The following is a 23,355-nucleotide window of genomic DNA, read 5'->3' as shown; positions in this document are numbered from 1 at the left end:
ATCCAGGAAAATTTTTTTTTTCTTTCTGTACTTGAGAGATGCCACTTCACTGACTTCAGGCTTGCCTTGTTTATGATGAAAAGTCAGCTGTCATTCTTAGTTTTATTTCTCTTTGCATATTAGATCTTTTTCCTCTAGTTGATTTTAAGATTTTTTCTTTGTCTCTCTTTGATTATGTGCTTGTGTGTTGTTTTCATGAAATTTGGAAAAATTTTGCCATTAGTGTTTCAAATTTTTTTTTTTTTTTTGGTTCTTCCCTCTGTTTCTTCTCCCTCATGGACTTAAATGGTATGGACATTAGGCTGCTTGAAATTGTCCCCTTCTCACTAATGCTATGTTGATTTTTTTAGTCTTTTTTTATTTCTTTGACTCATTTTGGACAGTTTCTGTTGGCATATTTTCCAGTTCACTGATCATGCTTCTACAGTGTCTAATCTGCTGTTAATTTTATCCAGTGTATTTTTCATCTCAGATATTGTGCATTTTATTTGTAGAAATTCAATTTCTGTCTTTTATTTCTCTCCCTATCATGTGCATGTTTTTCTTTATCTTCTTGAACATATGGTTTGTATTTATAATATTCACAATATCTGTTTTAATGTCCTGTTTTACTAATTCTGCCATCTGTATTACTTCTGGGTCTGTTTCTATTGCTTGATTTTTCTACTCTTTATGGGCTGTATTTTCCTGCTTCTGTACATGCCTGGTAATTTTTGATTAGATGCCAGACATTGTGATTTTACATGGTTCAGTGTTTTATTCATTTTTATTCCTTTAACTACTTGTTTTCTTCCCTTGGGACACAGTTAAGTTACTTAGGAATATTTTGATTTTCAAGACTTGCTTTGAAGCTGTCCTGGGCACATCTGTTTAGTCTGTTGCTGATTGGAGCCATTACTGAGGACGCCGCACATGTGCCTTCCAGGTGTCCTTTCCCTGGAATCAGGGTTTCCTCACACACATGCTAATCAATACTCAGCTAAAGACTCAAAGAGAAGGCTCAGCAGAGCTCTGGAGAACTTTTTTGTGTAGCTCTCTTTTCTCTGGAGGTTTGCCTTATGAATTCTAACTGCCTTGGCCTCCTAAAACCTCCAACTTCTCTCTTCAACTCAAGGGGACCATTGGGTTCTTCCTGAGTTTCTCTTTCCTGTGCTACAAAAGAGAAAGTCTCTCTGAGCAATAAGCTCAGGCTCACCTCATTTGTTTCTCTTCTCTTGAGCATCACTGTCGTTCAATTTTGCTTGTGGTCCAATGTCTGAAAACCGTTGTTTCATATATTTTGTTTGTTTTTAGTTATTTAAGGTGACAGGTAAAATCAGCCCCTATTAATCCATCATGGTCAGCATTTACACTCTTCATCACCATGCTGCATGTCCTTCTGAATTTATATTCTCAGATCCTTACACTTGGGTCTACACAATTGGTTCTCATTCAGATGGAAGGACTTTGATACGTTAAACACAGGGCTGAAAACCTCAGAACCATGGCACTTCAGGGTTCTGGGCTGTGCAATTTTATTTTCAAATCATCCTTGGAAATTTTATGGGTAATTTTTCAGCATTTAAAGTTGTGTATGCAATTAAAATTATAATTTTCTGTCAGTTCCTTGGGGATAAAAAACCATGAGGTGCTAATGTGAAACATAAGGTCTCATTTTCCTAGTGGCAGGGACAGTGGTGCACAAATAGAAACAGATTTAAATATTCCCCTGAGATAAACAAATAGGTATTACAAACAAAATAATTAAAGTGGTTTGTAACAAGCAAGCAAATGAGTGCTGTGAAGGATCAGCCGCTATTATATTTATTTTTCTGTTTGAATATCTGCCTGGGGAGTAAGCTGCAGATTAAAGGGCCCAACTGGCTTTTAAAAATTTAACAACAGAATGAAAAGCATTGGCTTTGTGTTATGGAGATAGTTACTTAGGTCAAGTTTTAAATATTAAAATTTTTGAGGTTCCATCTGTGTGCGTGTGTTTGTGTGTAATTCTGAAGAGCTCCTTCCCTCCTCCCCTCTTTCCCTTCCTCTCTCCCTCTCTTCTTTCGCCCCTTGCTCTTACCGTCTTCCGTTCTCTTCTTCCTTCACCGTTACTTTCCAGACCTGGTGCTCAGCGCTGGGAAGATAGCAGAATATGAAACGTGTGCCCGGTCCTGGAGGAGCAGGTTCTGGTTTTAACTTCAGCGTAGATGGAGCAATGGATTAGCACCCGCAGTTTCCTTTTGTGGGGGGCACTGAGAATTTACAATAGTCCTGAACTGAATCAGAGTTGTGGGCTGTACAGTAAAGGGCCAGAGGATCCTTATGCAATTTGGATCTCAGTATATGGAATTTCCTTATGTGAATCTTGAAACCCTTTTTCATTTTTTTTTATTGACACATAGTAATTGTACATATTTTGGGGGTACAATGTGATGTTTGGGTACATATATGCATTGTCACCTCCTATATTTATAATTTCTTTGTGGTGAGAACATTAAGAAGCCTCTCCAATTGCTATTTTGAAATATACAATACATTATTAACTATAGTTGCCCTACTGTGCTGTGTGATGGAAAACCAGAACTCATGCCTACTGTCTAACATCTCTAATCATCAGGGAAATGCAAATCAAAATCACAGTGACTCACAAGAGAGAGTAAATAAGTTCTAGAGTTGTATAGCACTGTAGGATGACTATAGTTAACAATAATAAATTACGTAGTTTTGAATAGCTAGGAGGAAGATATTGAAAACAAAGAAATGAAAAATGCTTGAGATGATGGATATACTAATCACTCTGCTCTGATCGCTATGCATTGTGTTTATTACAACATCACTGTTTAGTGCATAAATATGTACAATTATCATGTGTCAATTGAAAACATTTTTTAAAAACCACAATGAGATACCACCTCACTCATTATCAAAATGGCTATTTATCAAAAAGACAAAAGATAACAAGAATTGGTGAAGATGTGGAGAAAAGGGAACCCTTAGACACTGTTGCTGAGAATGTAAATCAGTACCGCCATTATGGAAAACAGTATGGAGGCTCCCCAAAAAATTGAAAGTAGAGCTACCGTATGATCCAGCAGTTCCACTTCTGCATATACATCCAAAGGAAATGAAATCGGTACGTTGAAGAGTTATCTGCATCCCCATGTTTATTGCAGCTCTATTCACAATATCCCAGATACAGAATCAACCTACGGATCCAACAACAGATGAACAGATAAAGAAAATGTAGTGTATGTACACACTGGAATACTATTGAACCATAAAAAAGAATGTGATCCTGTCATTTGAGACAACAATGAACCTGGAAGACATTATTTTAAGTGAAATAATCCAGGCAGAGAAAGACAAATATCACATGATTTCACTCATAAGTGGAATCTAAAAAAAGTTGATCTCAGAGAAGTAGAGAGTAGAACAGTGGTTACCGGAAAATGGGGAGGAGAGGGAAGGGATGCAATGGGGAGAAGTTGGTCAATGGGTACAAAAATGGAACCCTTTTTCTGGGCTTATTTCCATACTGCTTGGGCGGGGGGCAGGCAGGTTCACTTCTCTACCTGTGACTGCAGAGTCCTGTTACCTGAATAACTTCTACTCAGACTCTGCCCTGAGTTGTTGAACTGCGGGGACTCTGGATGTACTCTGCTCTCCAAATGCCAGGCTATTTTTAGCTTGTCCCTCCAGTTATTTTAGTGCTTTCAAAACCTTGGTTTAGACTCGGAGAAGTTTACATTTCAGATGCAACTTAGAGCATATTTCAGGAGTATCACATCTGAAAAAGTGAGGGTAAGGTTGGTGACTGCTAAACCACTTTTGGGAATTGCTGTGACCTACCTTGGATGTGTGGGTCCATTGGAATTAAGGGAAACTGCATGAGCATGAAAGGGTGAAATGGATTTACAAGAATTTAGAACTTGCTAGGCTGATGGAAGCCAAGAAGCCCATAGAAGATAGAGGAAAAAGAGAGGGAAGGAAAAAGAGGGAGAGGGAGGAGAGTGAGAGACAAATAGTAAACACAACGGAAAAAGGAGAAAGTGAAAATGGGAAAGAAGGGAAGGGGAGAGAGCTGCAGAGAAGGGGGGTGAATCTTACAGCTGGCCCTCCCAAGTCTGCTCATCATCTATAACTAACAGCCAGCGGGGGGAGCTTCAGTGACTGTCCCCAGGAAATGCTGGGGACGTGTGCAGTTCCCTTGGCTTATTAGGAGACAGATATCCACCTTCTGCTCATGGACAAATATAATAGAGGAAAATACGTTGAAAAACAAGCTCAACTCAATGAAGTAGAATCAATGCAAAGCTCTCAGGACTTTCTTTGGACTCCTCTGACTGGGATAGCAGATTCTCCCGGTAAACCAGCAGACCTGGAGCAGAGAGCCTGGGGGGACATCTGTCCTGCTAGGTGTTGGTCTTTAGGGAACAGGGTCCGCTGCCTATTGCTGGCCAGGCTGACAGGGCCTGCTCATGGCAAGGACTGTGACGGAGGAGGTGGGATGGGGAAAGCCCTGCCACCTGCACGCTGGGCACCCCAGGGCATGAGGGGCAGGCAGAATGCTGGCTCTACTGCGAGCAGAAGTCATTGTGTCATTTATACAAACAAAGGGAGCTGTACTACTTTTCAAAGAATGGTCCATTTTTTTCAACGGCATGATAGTTGAGTCCTGATTTGATGTCTTGGCAGGGAGCGTAGGGTACCTGGGATCTCTTGGAGGTGAGGAGCAAGAAAGAGCTAAATGCAAATTGGGGTGGTCTCAGGTGGGCTCCCTTGGGGTGTGCAGGAGGCTGCAGGAGCAACAGGGTGACAGGAGGGGCAGATAAAGGGCTGCTATGGCTTGCGTGGCGGCTAGGTGGAGGCAGGTCTTCGCTGGCTTTCAAAGGTTGAAGAGAAGAAAGAGCTTTAGCTTTTGAGTTAGAAGGATAAGGAGCACTGGCTGCTGTGCTAGCCATGTTGTACTCCATTGAATCAAAGTCACTGAACTATGTCAGAACCGTCGGAAGTACTGTTATCCCATTTGTAGATGATACTCAAAGAAATTAAGTGCCTTGTCCAAGTTACACAGCCAAGAGGAGAAGCCAGAATTGGAACCCAAATCCACCAGATTGCAGATCTTACAGTCTCATCACTTTACTGCCTGATAGCTAAGACCAGGGCTTCTCAAATTTCAAGATGGCTCTGAATCACCTGGGGGTCTTGTTAAAATGCTAACTAGATAGGTATGGGGTGGGGCCTGACACTCTGCATTTCTGACAAACTCCCAGATGATGCTGATGCCGTGGGCCCACGGATCACACTTTGCAAAGCAGCAGATCCTCTTAGGTGATTTTCTGCAGCCTGCATAAATTAGGGAGACTCATGCATACCCCTGAGTTTTTAGGGGACAACTAATGAGACAGGGCGTGTCTCTGGTCAGAAGAATCCCAGAGACGATGGCCCTCTGTCTGCCATCCTCTGTCCTGGAAAAGTGACCGACACCAAGCTCTGGCAGCATTCTCCCTCCCTCTGTTCCTCGCCAAGACATCCCCATCTCCACGGAGCCTTGGCCTGCCTCACCCTGGATGCTCAGTAGGGATCTGAGTGCAACAGACATTCTGAAAATCCTGTTGACTTAAGTGGGAGTTATTTTCTCATCATGACTTTATTGAATTTTCCTTCTATTTTCTCAACTTTTCTCAAGCCGGCCTTGTCTGTGAAGTTCCTCTACCATCATCAACTTTAGATTACTGATGCCATGGTATAGAGGAGGAAAATAAACTTTATTACTTCTCCATAGATGGAATAATGCTGGTATCACACAGATGTTTGATAGATCTAGGTCTTTCTAAGAAATAACAGGAAATGATTAATAATGTGATTGTGTAGCCCTATATAAGTTTAGAAATCTATATAAATGTTTAATAATATTTTTCCCTGATACCAAAAATTTTTACTGAAGTCTTACAGATCAGACAAAACTTCTTTGTGCTTGAGTTTTGCATGAGGTTTGCCAAAATGTATATTTAGATAAAAGATATCCTTACCACTTTAATTATCATTTTGAAATTTTTTTCCTCATTATAAAAATTTATCCTCTTTGCTACACAACCCAGCTTGGAGTGAGACATTTGCAGTAATTTTCTGTTTTCAATAAAATATTTCTAAGAAACTTAAAAGGTACAGAGGTATAAAAAAACACCCACATGTCCACCATTCAAATTTTGCCACATTTGAGATCTCATATTTTAAGAAATTGACAATTTTAGATACAATAGAAATCTGCTCTAAACCCAATTACAAGTCTCATAAATTCAGTATTAGTCCAGTTGTTTTTGATTACAGTAACAGAAAATTCTGAATCAAATTTCCTTGAATGATCTCAGAATTTATTGTTTCACTTTACGGAAAGCTCAGAGATGGGTCATGACGTTTCAGGGCAGGATGGTTCAGAGTCCAGACAGCATTCTCAGGAGCCCTGTGTTTTGCAGTGTGATAGGCCCGTCCTCGGGAGAATCTGCCCGTGACCCGAAACTCCAGAGGCAGAAGGGCGCTGTCTCTTCCAGGTCTTCTTAGGAATGAGCAAACCTTCTCAGACTCCATCACGGAGAAACTCCTCACATAACAACAACCAGAAATGGCATGTACTTAATTCACTGATCGAAAGCAAAATTGTCCTTCTTGTAGAGGACACAAAGGAAGAGAATGAGATGTGATTGTCCCTCTTCAGGGGGAACATGTGTCTTGAGCCAGAGTCTTGTACTGGAATGACAGACAATCAAAGGTGGGGAAAATTGGAAAATGTCCACAGCGCTGGACCAGCAGATGGAAGGGCCCAGAGCACAGGTGGGCTCCTGGCGGGAAGCCTGGGTGCAGCCGAGCCTGGAGCTGCATGCTCAGCTCCGCTCTCAGCTGCCGTGGTGACCAAGGCCCTGCCCGAGCACAGGATATGGATGAGAGAAATCACATTCTAACCCATCAGGAAGAAGGAATATAAGAAAAAGCAATGAGCAAATCACTTAGCTTTGCCTTGGAAAAGGAACATAAAGGAAATTTTTTGTCTAGAAAAAGATATGCACCCTTGTGGTACTGAAGGTTCCCCGCAGGACCACAGGACAGGAGCAGGGCCTGGCACAGAGCTGCTGGAACTGAGTGGTTGCACAGTTTGGAGTTGAGGCGAGGAGGAGAAGTGACCCTTTTCATCGTCCCCAAGGAATCGGGAAGTTGCTCCCGTGGATTCTTAGGTTCTGACTGCAGACATCTCCGGACTGGACAGGAAGGAGAGTCCCAGAGTGCGGAGAGCATTGGCAGGCAGTGCTTGTGCTCTGACCCGGAGCGAGTGGATGAGAGCTGGGCCAGGGGACACAGGGAGGTCCACAAGGCTCCAGCAGACCCTCACTGTGAGGAAGGAACTTGGTAGCTAATAGGATGGCAGTCAGCTTGCCAAGCCTTTAAGGGGTGCTGGGTGGGCAGAAGGGCAGCTTGGGGCAGGGGCCGAGCCCCTGATGTTGTGGCTGCCCTTGGCTCACTTAGCCCCTCACCCCAGGAGCTGTGGCAGGTTGGTGGCCAGGGAAGGTGATGGTTGCACTTACAGAAAGGTACTGTGCCACCCTGGGAGTCAGCTCCCCCGCAGATTTGCAGGGAAATCTGATTTCCAGGGTCCTGCTTGGGGTGTGGTGGGGAGAGCTCAGTGCTACTGATTCTCCACCAGAACGTTGAGGAAGAAGGTGAGGCATAACAAAAGGCCTTCTAGGGAGGTGGCTGGTTGCTCCTACAGGGGCCTCTGCCATCAAGAGAATGTGGGAAAAACAAAAGGCAAGAGTATGTCCATTTCCTCTCGGAGGTGTGCTGGCTCTGATTCACCCCTTTATGCATAATTCAAATTATGTTCTTAATGGTCTCTTTATTTTTTTCTAGATAAAATATTTCCTCTCCAAATCCTATATATTCCTTCTCCAGGCATACCTAAGTAATCCTCTCATTGCTTTTTCTAATACTCCTACTTCCTGTTAGATTGGAATGTGATTTCTCCCATCTGCATCCTGTGCTCGGGGCAGGGCCTTGGTCACCATGGCAACCGAGAGCGGAGCTGAGTGTGCACCTCCAGGCTCGGCTGCACCCTCTGCCCCCCTCCGAAGCCCACCTGTGTTCTGGGCCCTTCCATCTGCTGGTCCTGAGCTGTGGACATTTTCCAACTTGTCCTTGTTGGATTGTCTGTTGGTTCTGATACAAGATCATCTTCCTTTGAACAGACTTTTGTCTGAAATACAAAGTTTAGTAATTGAAGCCCAAATTCAATATGTCATAGCACTTTAATTCTTGCAATCCTTGTAATTCAGTGTACTCAGGAACGATTGATCATCCTAAAAGGACACAATCCTTAACTTTTACTTTCTCCCAGATCCAGCACGTGGTTTCAGCTGACCAGGCGTCACACAGTCAGCTTCCTAAGACAGTTCCTGAAATGCTTTGTTCACCACGATATCCTTAAAAATGTTACTTTCTTGTTTAAATGATTTTGAAACCACTGTTCACTAATTTCTAACCTTGTTAGTTCCCTTTGTACCATCACAGTGTCTGAAAGCTAGGAAGTGTCATCTGGAAGGAGAAGGATTTAAGACCTATTTTAAAACATAGTTATTCACAGTTAAAATCTGTTCTTGCAACCAACCACTGATCTAATCACTTCTTAGAGACAGGTCATGAACCAGAGCTTTTTTTGACCTGACTATCCCTCTCTCCCCACTGAAACCCTTGGTTTAGATAAATGGTCCCCAACTTATAATGGGTTGACTTACAATTTTTTGACTTTATGTTAGTGCCAATAGGCATTTGGTAGAAACCGTACCATGAGCACCTTTAAAACCACTGTTTTTCACTTTAAGTACATTATTCAATAAATTACATGAGGTATTCACCACTTCATTGTAAAATTGGCTTTGTGTTAGGTGATTTTGCCCACCTGCAGCTAATGTCAGTGTTTTGAGCATGCTTAAGGCAGGTGGGGCTGAGCTGTGATGTTTGGTAGGTGAGGTGTATCGAATGCATTTCGACTTACGGTATTTTCAGCTTATGACCGGTTTGTCAGGGCATAACCCCGTTGTAAGGGGAGGAGCATCTGTAGGCACCGGTTTCCATTGTTTCGTAGTCCTGTGTGCGCCTCGCTGTGGAGCCTGGCGCTCTCCTCTGCCCTCTCCTCCTCCGGTTTTCCTCCTCTCTGATTCTCCATATCACAGCCAGAGGTTTTCGAAAATGTAAAGCTGATTGTGGCTCGTTTGTGCCCCACAGCTTTCAAGGGTTCCGCATCTCCCTCGGTGTGGGCATGTTGGCTGGGGGTGCGGACCCCTGTCCCCACATCTGGCCTTGAGTCTGGCTCTAGTCCCGCTCTGAGCGCCCCTCTCTGCCCCTCACAGGCACCCACTGAGGACAGCCAGCCGCCGTGCCCCTTCCCGGGTTGGTGAGGCCTGTGGCACTGCACACCCGCTGCTGCTACCCAGAACAGGGTGCCACCCACCCCCACCTTCTGCAGCACCACCAGCACCTCAACTGCACCCCCCCCCCCCACACACACACAGCGCTCTGCCTGACAAGTCATCCTCCGGGTTCTGTCTAAGTCCTCACAGGAGCCTCGTCCTGCGGCCCCTTTGCTATTTCCATGCTTGACGGTGCTCATTTTCAGTGGGAGGACACCAGCGTCTGCCTCTCAGAATTCCCGGGGATGTCGTGAGCGCTAAATAAGTGAGCTAATGTGTGCAAAGGGCTTGGTGCGTGTCTGCCGTGGAAAGCACGGGCTTGCCTTCGCCCCGGACACTAGCACATCCAGTGACATTCGAGGGACGGCATCAGGCCTGACGTGCTCACCGCTACATCCCCCATGCTCAGGGTGGAGCAAGCCTCAGAGATTTGGGTGGATTCTGTGGAATGAAGGAGTGGATGGATGTATTTTCAAAATTTGTAGACAAATAATTTTATAAAACAAATGTAATTATGAAAGAATTCAGGGAAGCTCGTTGCATTTTTATCAACTATTTCAGAGAAACCCAGCTTTTGCTGTCTGAGTCAGGTGGACGACTCCCAAAGGGAGACGCGCGTGGCCTTCACGTCTGGCTGATGCCTGCCATGGCATCGACAGCGGTGGCTCCTAAAAGCTTGACACCGTGGAAACCAGTGTGTCGGTGCTCAGCCTTAGCCATCTTTCTCTGGCCTTCAGGGAAAATGTTGACTAATCCTGTTTGCGCCTTAAGGATAGCAAGTATTATTCGTAAATAAGCAACTAATGAACTGTGTGACCTGGGTCCAATCCCTTAACCTCTCAGGCATTCGACCCTCAGGCCCTGGGTCTGGACGTTTCCTGACAGGCCTTTTGCAGAGACAGTTCCAGAGTTGATGGTAAGCCTGGGTCTGGTTATTTTTCTAGGAAATCAGTGACCCAGAGATCCTGGACCTGGTGCACAGTGCCCTTGGCAGGATGACTGTGGTCCGGCAAATCTTCCCGTCTGCAAAGGACAATCAGAAATGCATGAGGAACAACCACCGCATCTCCTCCCTGCTCTGCGACCCCCAGGAAGGCTACCTCCAGATGCTGCAGGTCAGTGTGCTCCCTGCGCGCGGGCATCCCACCCACGCCCCCGGCCTGCTGCGGGAGACACCCAGGGGCCTCCCGGTGCCCACCGACTGTCATTACCGGAACTCTGTCGTTTGCTGAAATTGAAACCGGTCGGCTGGGCAGTGTCTCGAGCAGCGTCAGCAGGCAATTATGCTTGTTGTTGGCAGACAGGGAATGTCAGCTCACTGGGTGCCTCCGGTATTTAAAACTTACATACTTAGGGGGCAGAGAGATTCCTGTCTCTGAGGCCTTTGGGATGCCTGCTTTGTGGGAGTGGGTTCGTCTGGCAGGGCTGGGGATGGAGTCTTCCTTTGGGAAGTCACCGTTTTGAACCTCTTGTAGGCTCTTCCTAACACAGACATGGCTCTTGCAAAGCACGTAGGGACTGGTCCACACATGTGCTGAGTGCCGAGGCTTCAGTCACCCAGGACACTGCTGGATTCCCAGCTGGGCAGGGAGGGCCAGGAGAGCAAGACCGTGACCTGCCCACCTGCCCTGTTCCTTCCAAGCCAAATACCAAGTGTTTATGGTCAGTCCTTCGACCACTCTCCCAGCCTGTGTGCAATTGTATCAGCTTGCCTTGGGGCCTTGGGGTAGGATGGGGAGCTCCGTGCCTGTTGTGAGAGGTGGTTTTCTCTCTGGATGTTTGGGAGCAGTGAGGAAGAGTGTGGAGAGTGCTTCTCCATGAGGAACGTTGTGTATAAGAAAACTTTCACTGATGCTCGGTGGGAATCACAGGACAGAAGGACATTTCTCCCACTTAGGTCTGTGGGAATTGCCCAGAAACTTGTACCTGGGGTGTGCTTGCCATTCAGCATTTGAAACTAGTTGCACCTTCTTTACCCAGCCAACCACAAGGAGTAGAAACCAGGGTTTCGGGACAGAGACGGCTGTATCTGCCCCCTGAGTATCAGCCCCACCCCAGGACATTGGGCATCACCATATCAGGGCCCATGCGCTTTGGGGAGGGGATTATTGGAATCTCAAGTAGGCTATGGACATGTGTAATATGGCAAAGTATTGAGTCTACTCTATAGCCTTATATTTGAGGGAAAAAAATGAAACATGCCTCAATACAACGTAAACATGAAAAATACGGTTGATGGGGAAACACAGCAGACACTGATTTTAGCTGGAATATTCCCACCCTGCCAGTGCCCACTCTTCCAGGGAGCCCATCAGAATGTCTGGGGTCTTTCTGAAGTGTTGTAGGTTGGGCCCAAGAGAGTGGACCTGAGGCTTCTGCAGGACCCAGGGACTGGGGTGCCCAGAGCACGTGGGTCAGAGAGAAAGGCCCTTGATGCAAGACTTCGTACTTTGCAATGCTGCTGGTCTGTTCTGCCCTCCTGCTCTGTGGAGTTTGGAAGAAGTGGCGAGGGCCAGGCAAGTCCCCTGACTGGGCCTTTGTATCTATAGCTCCTACACTCTACGTGGACAGAAGTGGCATTAGACAACAGGGCTCAGGCAGTGTGTGCCCACCCCCACCCAGTGCAGGAGGAGAGGGGAAAGTGTCTGTCCTCAAGGGCTGTGATGCCTCCTTTTGGTGTGGACCGTGAGGTGCAGATGGGCTCTTCAACTGCACGTCAGACACGTTGGATGCAAAGAATCTGTCCTCTGGAGGGAGACGGAGGGCACTGCTGGGGGCCCAGCTGAGGGCCTACTCAGTGACACACACCCATGAAGGGGAGAGACAAAGGCGCAGCTCTCAGGTGTGTGGCTGGACGTCGTTGCATGAGACAACTGAAGCATCAGACCTAGGAGCCCTGGGACACCCCACGTCTCTCTGTGCCGGCTGAGACCCAGGCGCTGCGTAAAGAGCAAAGTTTAGGAGCAAAACCACAGGGATCTTGCAGTGACAGCAGCAGAACGAGAGCCAGACTGCCAGGGTTCAATCCTAGTAACTCTAATTACTAATTATTTCATCATTATTACTTATTTGTCATTCTGTGCCTCAGTTTCCTCCTCTGTAAACTGGATATTAGAATATTACCTAGCCCCTCGAGTCATAATGACACTTAAATGAGAGAACATGTAGAAAGCATTCAGTACAGGGCTGAGCTATTAGTAGTGCAGGTCGAGTATCTCTAATCTGAAAATCCAAAATCCGAAACGCTCCAAAATTCAAAAGTTTTTGAGCACCGACATGATGCTCAAAGCAAATACTCCTGGGAGCATTTTGGATTTTGGGTTTTTGGATTAGGCATGCTCAACCAGTACAAGGCAAATATTCCAAAATCTGAAATAAAACCCCAAATCTGAAACACTTCAGGTCCCAAGCCTTTCAGATAAGGGATATTCAACCTGTTACTATCATTACTGACAAGACGGCCAGGTTCCTTCCCGTGGAAAGGCTGAGCATAGCCTCATTTATTTATTATTTATTTGGTATGATATAGTCCCCCTTTCTTCCTGAGCATGCTTTTTAAAAGCGTCACCGCTGGTGGGAGAGCAGTTCCCATCTGTCTAGCGCCTCATCACAGGCTTTGTGCACCACGTGCTGTCCACACCACTCCCATGGGCACTCGGTCACAGCCACCTTGCTTGAGAGAAGAGAGGCCGTGTCTTTTAGGCCCACGCAGCTCTGCATGTAAGATCCTGCTCCTTGAAGATCTTCAGTGAGGGCTTACGGGGTGGAACTGTTAAGAATGCAGGTCTTAACACAAGCTAAACTGACGCTAGATGCCTCTTTATATATATAAACATAAATGAAACGCTTTATTAAGGGAATCTCTATCTCCATTTGTTGCATGTGCACCCTTGAGAGGCGGGGATGATGAGAGGGAAATGTGGATTTATTTACTCATCCTGCCCAACGACCACTGGGGCGGCTTGTAGATCCATCTCATTTACAAGCCATTCCCTTCCAGTTTCCTCGGGCGCTATTACCACTTCTTTCTTCCTAATGACAGCGTGGAAGGCAAACTAATTTCTACTAGCCTCTAGCTGTGAGATTTATCGAGAAGGCTCTAACATGTTTAGAACAACTAACTCAAGGAAAAAAAAAACCATTTATGTCATGGATTATTAACTTCGTCTTGATGAAATTAATGAAAATCTTTTTGGAAATGGAGCTCTCCAGTCCATCTTTAGTTCTTCTCCCCCACACACAGGATGATGGTTCTGGTTTAGAAGTTTCTGGGAGGACCTTTAAGACCAGGGACTTTTTGCAAGATCATCTGTCTCTTGGTTTCTCCGCTGAGGGTCTCAGAAACTCCATCTCCCTCTCTTAGCCCTGTGGTTAGGGCTTTCTGTGCTCTAGTGCCAACCAGGAGCTATTATAGCAAATCAATTTGGTTCCTATTTAGCAGATAGAAAGTCCCTTGGAAGAAAAATACCTAAATACGTGGCTTCTTAGTGGCTCCAAAAGCATTGCATTTGCCGGCATTCAGTACTGTTGTTTATTTTTCCCTACAAAGCGCTGTCTTATGTGGGTGTTTTTCACTCTTGTTTTCTTGACAAGTTAGTTTAGGGCTTGTCTGACTCAGCCAGTAATAAAAGTGATAACCAGTCCCTCGGAACCTGGAGACTTTGCTAAGATTTCACGGACATCTTTGCTCAGAGAATCTGCAACGCGCTCTGTCTTTGGAACTGCATCGCCTGGCGACTTCAGGGCTGCAATTGAAGTAACAGACATGTTATCACATTGCCACCCCGTTTATATTCAAATATGTTTCCCAAGGGTGACAGGCAAAATGATATAAAATGTGTTGTCTGGTCACTGTGGAGCCTGATCCCCGAATTAAGCTGCGAGGGCTAATGTGGTATTATTATAAAATGCTCCCTCAGGTTGGAATTTCTCTTCTTTGTGCATTTTAAAATTGTTGAATGGCTTTGTGGAATCACTTCTCCCCTGAGCCCGATCTATTAAAGCATTTCAACCCCCCTTGCCCACAACATCCCTGTTTCTTTAGGGCTTTCATACTCTTCCCTGGCTACAAGTTCTTTATCAACCTGTCAGTGGAAGCATTTCTTCTGGAGCGTCACTGAGCCTCCCCACACCAGCTACTCAATTTCATGTCACTTTCAATGTTTTACTTAACCCTAAAGATTCAGACAGGAGCATTTAACCAGGAGGGTGGGGAAGGCTTTGTCAGAGACAGGTGCACGGGCGTTCTCCTTGGGTGCAGCTGGTGCTGTCCTGGCAGCAGGTGGCCACGTGTGCATTTGCAGCCCAGAGAGTCGTGGTGTGGACAGATGCCCCTCCCCACTCTCCACACCATTCACTCAGATTCAGCACTGAGCAGAGCTCCCTGCGTCCCCTTTGCCCTCTGCCACCATCTGCTCCCTCCTGAGGCTTGGCCATGGTGCCCTCTCTCAGGACAGGTGGGTCGGCAGCAGTTTGGCAGAGAGACCTTGCCTGGGGACGGATTCCTCAAGCTGTGACATCTGGGCGTCAGCTTGTCCGCCCAGCTGGACCCTCTGTCGCTGCTTGTCTGACGTTGCTGGCCAACCAGAGCCTGTCTGAGGGCTGGTCAGGGGTCAGCTCCTGCTGTTTGTCTGTATGGTGCCCCCTGAACAGTCAGTCCACTTGGCTTGATTAACAACGGAGGGAAAAGAAAACTGAGCTCTGTAGACGCCTGGAGGAAATGCAGCTTGTCCTAATGAAAACATTTCCCGCACTTCCAGCTTTGGTGTTGGGAGGATAATGGTCTGGTCTGACCTGGCCTGCAATTCATCTTCCTTTGCCTTCAAGGATGATTTTTTTACTGTGCTAATGTGGATGCACAACAATTCCCTGGGCCCCAGAGCACAGCAGATCCAAGGCTGCAGCACCCTAATATGACTTGACTGGAGTCTCAGATGTGCTACGGAGAAGACTCGTGCTGAGCGCCAGGAAGGCAGACAGCCGGCTGCAAGACAGGTGCATCCTCCTGGCCTCCGGGGCCCCTCCCTTCCAGTGTGGGGGGGCAGAGATCGCAGCCTGCCGACAGCCAGCTGGGCTGGGGGCTCTCAGCTCTCCTGAAGAGCTCAGCACATCTCATGAGGGGCTTATATTTTCTTTACCTCTGGTCTTAATCCTGCTCTGAGGACCCAGTAAGCGACCAGAGGATCTGGGCTTCAGGTGGGGCTGCCTCTGCCCCACCCTGTGCTTGCCCAGGTAGAAAATCAGTGCCTTCCTAGTGTCAACAGGACGAGAAATCCCCACCACACAAGACATCCACTATGGCCTGAATGTTTGTGTCCCTCCAAAATTCATATGGTGAAACCTAATCCGCAAGGTGATGGTATTAGGGAGGTGGGGTCTTTGGGAGGAGATTGGACCATGAGGGTGGAGCCCCCTCAGTGGGATGAGTGCCTTTCTAAGGGGCTGAAGAGACCGGATCGTCCCCTTTCACCTTGTGAGAACACAGAGAGAAGGTGCCACCTGGGAACCAGGAAGCGGGCCCTCCCCATTCACTGAATCTGCAGGCCCGTGGAGCTTACTCTCCAGCCTCCATAAATGTGAGAGATCAGTCTGTGTTGTCTGTAAGCCAGTTACAGTGTTTTGTCACAGTGGCCCGAGCGGAGTACGGCAGCCTGTGAGTCTCAGAGATGGTGTTGGGTGGGGCATTTGCACTGCAGCTGCACGAACCGCCTCTGATGTTCCAAGTGCCCTCCTGCTGGGGAACGCTCAGTGACCCTGGACGCCGCTCCCCTGGCCCCCGTGCTCCCTCATCCCTCCATCTGCCGGCTTCCCTGTCCTCCCTCTGTGTTCTCCCTCGGGGTCTTGACTCCAAAGTAAATTCTTCTTATTTTCTCATGAAGATAAATTTAACCATCTTACCGGTAGCCTTTGCTCCTGCTGACACAAGGTATTTTCCTAAATAAAATATAGCTACTGATGTAATGGGCATTCTGGGGCTAACTTTAAAAAAAAAAAATAAAGCCTATTTTTCCATCCCTGGCCCTCAGTTGATTCCTGTGCTTGGTCTCTAGTTACTCTGCAGCCAAGAGCGTCTGCCTGGGTTTCTCAAGCGCTGCAAGCCCCCATCATGAGCTCATGGCTGGCTGAATTCTCTCTTCCGCCTCCCAGAGATGCATCCTACCTTTCCCGTTACCTTTCTGAGGACCCGCCTCCTGCATGGGTAATTGACCTTGAAAATTCATGCCTCACCAGGATCCTCCCATCTTGTGGAAATGCATAGCCTTGAGTTCTGATGGAAGATGAGCAATTCCACATGGACTATATCTGCAGAGAGCTGCTGTCTCGGTCCCCAGTGTGGCCTCTATCAGCCATTATGCCTCTTCTAAGAGGCATCCTCTTTGCAAATGCCTTGATATCTCTTTGCCTTAGTGTTTCTAAGAACATGTTTAGAACTATTCACTCAACTTCCATTAATTCTACAAATACCCATTTATGCACTTATTATGGCCAGTCCTTAGGTAGACAGTTCACAAATATTCTCTCTTCATTCTCACAAACGCTTCAGAATAGGGAGTTTTAATTTCCATTGCGTAGCCTGTTCTGATTAGGGAGCTGGGCATGTGCAAAGGCCCAGAGGCCCGGGAGAGCAGGGGCAGAGTTTAGTGTGCCCGAGGCAAGGGGCGAGAGGTGAGAAGTGTTGGGAGGTGACTTGGGGAGGAGGGCAGCCAGCAGGGTGTGGCCCTTGGCGATGTGATATGTCAGGATGTGGGTTCCAGAAAGAAAGCTCTGTGCAGTGTGGAAGGGGAGGCCTGGGGCTGGAGACAGGGAACCAGTGGTTACCATCTTCCTCGCGGGTGATGAGGGCGCCTGAACCATGCTGCAGTGGTGGGAGGCCACCATTTGGTGAGGACATCCGGGAGGCTTCGCTGGAGCTGAAACCTCTGAGCTGGCAGGGGATGGGTTCAGAAGGCAGAGTGCAGAGCACGTGCCTTCCATGGCGCTGGGCTGCAGCTGACCCTCGTTACAGCCACATCCTGCCCGCCTTCCCCACCCCTCCTGCACATCCGCGTGGTCTCATTGCAGGATCTGCTGTGCCAAAGGCTCCTGTGCTGAGCCAGCCCCACAGTGCAAGTGCCTGGCCTTTGACTGCAGTGGGCCACGCCGCCTCCCTCTCGGGAAGTGGGGTCAGGATATTACACAGCTTCACCTGACCCCGCTCTGGGCCTTCCTGTATCGCTACTTTTTAGGAAACATCCCAGGGGCCAAAGAAATGGCCTTTCTCTCAAAGGGTAGCCCTGCAACACCTCCAGGCAGGCAGCCCTGCAAGGCCAGGCTCAGGCCTTGGGGGTGGCGGCAGCTGTGGCTGTGCTTCTGTGGCCAGAGGCCAAGGACATGTGCCCAGGTGCCCAGGTGAGCAGATTTCAAGTGGGGCTGGGGATTAATGCTCAGCACTGATTCTTGCTCAATCCTTTATCCACAAACTGCAGAAGTCAGACGTGACCCCTACAGCCTTTGGAAGGCGTCAGGACCACGGGGCCTTGGTAGGGAGGACGAATGATGTTGGCAGATACAAATTCATTTTCCCAGTAGACCCCATGTTGTGTTGCCAGATCCATGTTGGGCTCCAGATACTGGGGACACCCCGGGAGCAGCCCTCAGCTCCCCCACATTGAAGTCGGGAGCCAGCTTAGGTCCTTTATTTGTCCCTTCCATTCCTTTATGTCCCTGTTCCCTCCAAAAATGAAAATGCATGCAAAGAGCTTAGGGCAGTCCTTGGCATACAGGGGTATTACCACCTGCATTTTACAGGCGAGTAAATCAGAGCCGCCACACTGCACCTCTCCAGGGGCCCAGGTCACATTGTATTTTATAGTTATCCCGATAAGCCTAACAGTGTTAAGTGGCTTGCTCAACATCACTCAGCAAGTTAGTGTGAGTGGAGATTTACTTTACCCATTCAGGAAACATTTTTGAGTGCTCGCTATATCCGTGCACTGCTGTAAACACTGGGGTCCAGCAGCGAGCAGAGGTGGCCCAGGTTGTGATGACTCCAAAGCTCTTGCTGATCCTATGAGGCCACCGGCCTAAGCTGCACACGGTAGCCTGAGGGTCATACTATATGACAACGAGTGAAAGAGGAACTTGGCTTAAATCTCTAGGGAGGCTAAATGCACCAGCCAGTCCTGCTTCCAGCTCTCTCCAGCTTAGAGTAGCACCCACAGCTCCTGGGAAAGCCAGGGGCCACTCTCCTGGCCCTGGCTCTTGTCTGCCCCTGGTTTCCCTCCCTCTGGTGTCTCTGATCTGGTTCCAGGTCTTTTGCTTTGCAGCCAGGTCTCTCCTCTGCCATGCCCTTGGCCTTGATAATTTGACCTGTCTTTTGCTTCTCAAATTTACCCTCACCTGGAATGCTTTCTTGGTTCCTGTAACTTTGTGCTGTGCCGTTCCTGGGCCAGCCAGAGCCCTGGGCTCCTGTGTCTGTGCCTGCATGGGAATGAGCTTTTAAATAGTGATAGTGTCTCCTCTGCTGGTCTTACTTTTGCTAATAAGCTGTGCCGTGCCTTACCTGAGATGTGCGGAGGGAGGCAAGGACTCCTTCAGGACAGGCCTCCCTCTCTGCCCCTGTGGCCTGTGGCTCCAGCTTGAGCTGGTGGCCCCTGGGTGGTCGATGGTGAGTGAGTGTCCATGCAGCTGGGAGCCGAGACCTTCCAGATCTCTCCTCTGGGCTCACAGGCTTGGCATGATCAACCCTGGCTCTGGCATCCACCCTGAGAAAAGGCTCCTCGTAAGTTTATCAGGATCTGGTGAATCTGCCTTTCTACCAACTCCTCTTGATCTTTTCCTCCAACGATCCCTTCTCTGGCCAACCAGACTATGAGGGAAGGGCCTTCCCCACCCTCTGCATCCCCACCAGTGCATGTCAGCTGGTCTGTTCGCACCATGTGGGTCACCTAAGCGAGGATGCTGAGGTTGAGGAGCAGATAGCGGATCCACAGCTCAATACTGGAGTGTCAGCTTCTGCCCCAGGCCGGGGGAAGTATGGAGATGGCGTCTTACCAGGAGACAAGTGGATGGAAACAGCTCCCAGAGAGGATCAAGAAGACATTTTGAACAGGCTATAAATGAGAAGCAAATTGCTGTTTGAACAGAGGAGGGTTCCTCCCAAGTCAAAGTTGGAGGCAGCAAATCCCTTTTTTTTGCTGTTTTCAATATTTTCCCTTGTTGCAAAACACATCTATCCACCACTCCATCCTGTACCCATGCATACATGTATCTGCCATGCATCCATCCATCACGCATACATTAAGCACCAGCCATATGCCTTGGTACGTGCTGGATTCTAGAAGTAACACTTAGAGCTCAAAGTGTGGTGAAGTAAGCGCATCTGTGAACTGACAGCACGTAGAATATCACGGAAGAGGGCGCCCGCAGGGTGATGTGAGGGCAGGGGGAGGGCCCACCTGGGCCTGGGAAAGAACATTACTCAGTCTTGTGCCTGTGACCGGCAGTGCCCTCTCCCTCCAAGCAGACATGCTTGTGGGAGGACTGAGGGCTTCCTTGGTCTTTCTGAGTCACATCCTGCTCTTTCCTCCCCAACGCAGGCCTCTCTGCATTCATGTGTTTGTTGAGTACCTTAATTCATTGTGAATAGAAGTGCCGGAGGGAAAAAGGAAATTCCTTTAGGTGCTGGCCAGGGCTGGCGCCAGAGGCGGTGCGTGGGCTCTGCCGATGTGACAGTGTGAGTAGGTGTGGGTGTGGGCCAGAGGCTCCCGGCTGGCTGAATAGCATCAGCTCTGAGTGGGTGGCTGGGAGACCCATGAATGTCTTGAGAAGAGACATTTGCACATCATGAAGGACTCTCAGCTTCCAGTTATCCTTTTTGGGGGAAAAAAAAAAAAAAAAAAAAAAAGAACAAAAACCAAGCCAATTCCCAGTGGCTTACCTTAGACACTTTAAGAACAGCTCCATCATGGGTTTGTTTTCCAGGGGGGAGGAAGACGTGTCCAAGCAGTTTTGCAGTGGTGGGTGCTGCCGGGGGCTGGGGAGCTGGCAGGAACAGGGCGTGGCTTGGTCCTGCTCATTGAGGAAATGCTCCTCCAGGCCTTAGTGGGCCAAGGACGCAGTTCTGTCGTGGTGTTCTCTGCAGGACAGGGGACGAGTTCCTGGTGGTGGGAGTCACTCTTCTCTCTGCTGTCAGGTGAGACAGCAGAGGGGCAGCCCGAGGCCCTTGTGTTAGCTCATCCTGCTGCCTCTGCAACGTCTGGCCACCCTGCCCCCGTTCTCACACCTCCAGCACCGGGAGGCACAGGGCACAGGGCCCACAGTGGTCATAGCAGGGACACAGGACGATGGCAGACAGAGTAGTGTTCCTCAGCAACGGCCCATGCACGGAGAGACCTACAGGGGAAATGGTCAGCTCTGCTTGAACGTGACAGGGTGGGAATGACCCTCGAGGGCCAGTGTGGGTGGCTGGACAGGCACGACACAGCAGATGTCCCGGACGTCAGCTCCAGTTGCTGGGGAGAATTCCCACCATCCTCCGAGCAGAGTCCTTGTCTGGGCCTCTGCTTTGGGGCACCTAGAGTAAGACGTGTGAGGAAAGTGCGTGCGTGCAGAGAACAAGGCATGGCGAGCTGGGGTGTGGGGACATGCTCGGGAGGTGGGTGGTGCAGCTGGGGGCAGAGGGGCTCTTCCTGCATCCCAAGGAGCCTGTTTGATCTTCCCAGGAGGCCTGTGAGGCTGACATAGTTTCCTATTTTTATCTGGTGGTTTTGTTTTTCTGCAATATTTTTAGCAGACTACTTGCTGCTCAGGTGTTCAGAGCATGGTCCCCTTGACCCACTTTGGTGGACGGTTGTTTGTGCAACAGTTATCAGCGGGGGCCACACACCTGGCCGGAGGCGCACATTCCCTTTCCCTCACCCCTTCCCTCCTCCTCTGCTGCGTGCTCCCTTGCCCCACAGCGGCCTGGGCTGCCCTCCTCCCTGCAGAGGGCTACTGCTGGGTCCCCGAGAGGGCAGGTGCTGGGCTTTCTGCTCCTCCAGACAGGCTCTGTAGTCACAGTCGGGATTGTGAGCCGGGCCTGTCCACCCCTGGATCCTGGGCCCATGCGTGGTCTGACTCTCCAGAGCTCCGAGGTGGGCTGTATCTCCTCCACAATGCAGCCTCGCTGCAGACAGCTAAGCAGAGGGGTGGTTCTCAGATGGTCACAGTTATAAATCCCAAATGTGTTCCCCTGGGTGGCAGTGACTCCACTGCATGGCAGACACCGGAATCTCTACCAGTTGTTACCACCTTCCTGGTTGCCAAGTGGTCACTCAGGCCACCATCACCCTGGGCTTGTCCAGCCACAAGAGCCGTCTTCTTGAGGCCCAGGTCTGATCACCAGCTTTCTGTGCACCAATGTACAGGTGGCGCCCTTCTCCCTAAAGTCACCTCTGTTGTTTTCCTTCTTAGCACAGCCCCTAGGCTCTGCATGGCCCAATCCCTGCCTCCTCCTCAGTCTTGCCCTTCCCCACCAAAGAACCACGGACACAGTCACCTTGAACTGTTTTCAGTTCCACTGACCAACGGGTCAGCCAACAGTGACCCACAGGGTGAATTCAGCACATTGCTTGTTTCTGCAAACAATGTTTGCTGGCACCTGGCTGCACCCGTTTGTGTATATATTGCCTATGGCTGAGTTCAGGTTATAACAGCAGGGCTGAGCAGTTGCAAACAATCACAAAGCCTAAATCTCTACTATCTGGTCCTTTACAGAAAGCTCTGGTGAACCTTGCCCTAACTGGCCCTGCTCCTTGATACCTTTGTGCCTTGCAAATGCCGTGTCCTCATTTTATCCTGCTAGTCCTTGTACCTGAGCTTCCCACCCTTTCTTCCCTCCAGCCTTCTTACCTGACCGAGTAACTGGCCTGCGTGAACAGCTCAGTCAGGTGCTAATCATGCTGGTTCTCCTTGCTGATGTGTGGATGTGCCTCCCAGTTCCCGAAACAGGGCAAGGTCTTATCCTACCCAGGACTCCAGCACCTGGCTGGGTTTTCAAATGAACACCTGGAAGCCAGAGGATCCTGGCACGGATATTGGGCACCCCACATCTCCCCAGCTTTCTGTGGGTTTCTCCAGCTCTCTCTGGAAATGCACCTGTGGAAAGGGCTTTACCACCTCTGTCTTTGCAGATCTCCAACCTCTACCTGTACGACAGCGTTCTGATGCTGGCCAACGCCTTCCACAGGAAGTTGGAGGACCGGAAGTGGCACAGCATGGCGAGCCTCAACTGCATACGGAAGTCCACCAAGCCGTGGAATGGAGGGCGGTCCATGCTGGACACCATCAAAAAGGTGAGCGTAAGGGGCCTCCTGCGAGGGCCAAGGCCAAAGACAGGCCCCTCGTCACAACCCCCACTCCCTGCCCCCACCTGCAGCTGGCCTGAGGCTGGGCCCATTGTGTGGCCACCCTGGCAGGCCCCCCAGGCCTCTCTTCTTGCCGCTCTTCCTGTCCTGGCATTTGAAGGCTGTTATAACAATATGTGCTATTATTATTTTCATTTTAATATGAGGAGATTGGGCATCAGAGAGGTTAAGTAACTTGTCCAAGGTCACAAGTAAGTAAAAAATGGGGGCAGCTGCCTGTCCCACGTCTGCGACGCCCCACCAGGCAGGATGCCACGCTCCAAGAGTGGTGGGTGGTCTCAGTTGGCATGGCCACGTGCTGATCAGCTAGGACCGCGGCGTGTGTGTGCGTGTGCTTGTGTGTGCATGTGCACGGGTGTTCATGTGTGTGCACACACACTCTGTACTTGTGATGTGTCCCACATGCTGAGGAGTGACACCAAGTCAGAAGGCTGGATTTGAAGTGAATTGAATAATCCACGCAGGACTTGTTAGAGTGAATTGGCTTTTGGAGGCTTCCAAAGAGCATTTAGGGAGCTCTGTAATGTTAAGAA

The 23,355-nt window shown here is 48.9% G+C and overlaps 1 protein-coding gene across 2 annotated transcripts in view; it reads left to right on the top strand.

Annotated features, from left to right (window-relative positions):
* GRID1 (glutamate ionotropic receptor delta type subunit 1) overlaps positions 1-23,355 on the top strand; it is a 680,971-nt gene that overhangs the window by 449,615 nt on the left and 208,001 nt on the right. For both annotated transcript variants that reach the window (XM_069460227.1, XM_069460228.1), the window contains exons 6-7: positions 10,382-10,552; positions 22,589-22,750. In XM_069460227.1, coding sequence (XP_069316328.1) covers positions 10,382-10,552; positions 22,589-22,750 — 333 coding nt within the window. The remainder of the gene's footprint in view (positions 1-10,381; positions 10,553-22,588; positions 22,751-23,355) is intronic.

Source organism: Eulemur rufifrons, chromosome 28 (genome assembly GCF_041146395.1).
Source record: "Eulemur rufifrons isolate Redbay chromosome 28, OSU_ERuf_1, whole genome shotgun sequence".
Taxonomy (NCBI): domain Eukaryota; kingdom Metazoa; phylum Chordata; class Mammalia; order Primates; family Lemuridae; genus Eulemur; species Eulemur rufifrons.
This window is presented reverse-complemented; position numbering and strand designations above follow the sequence as displayed.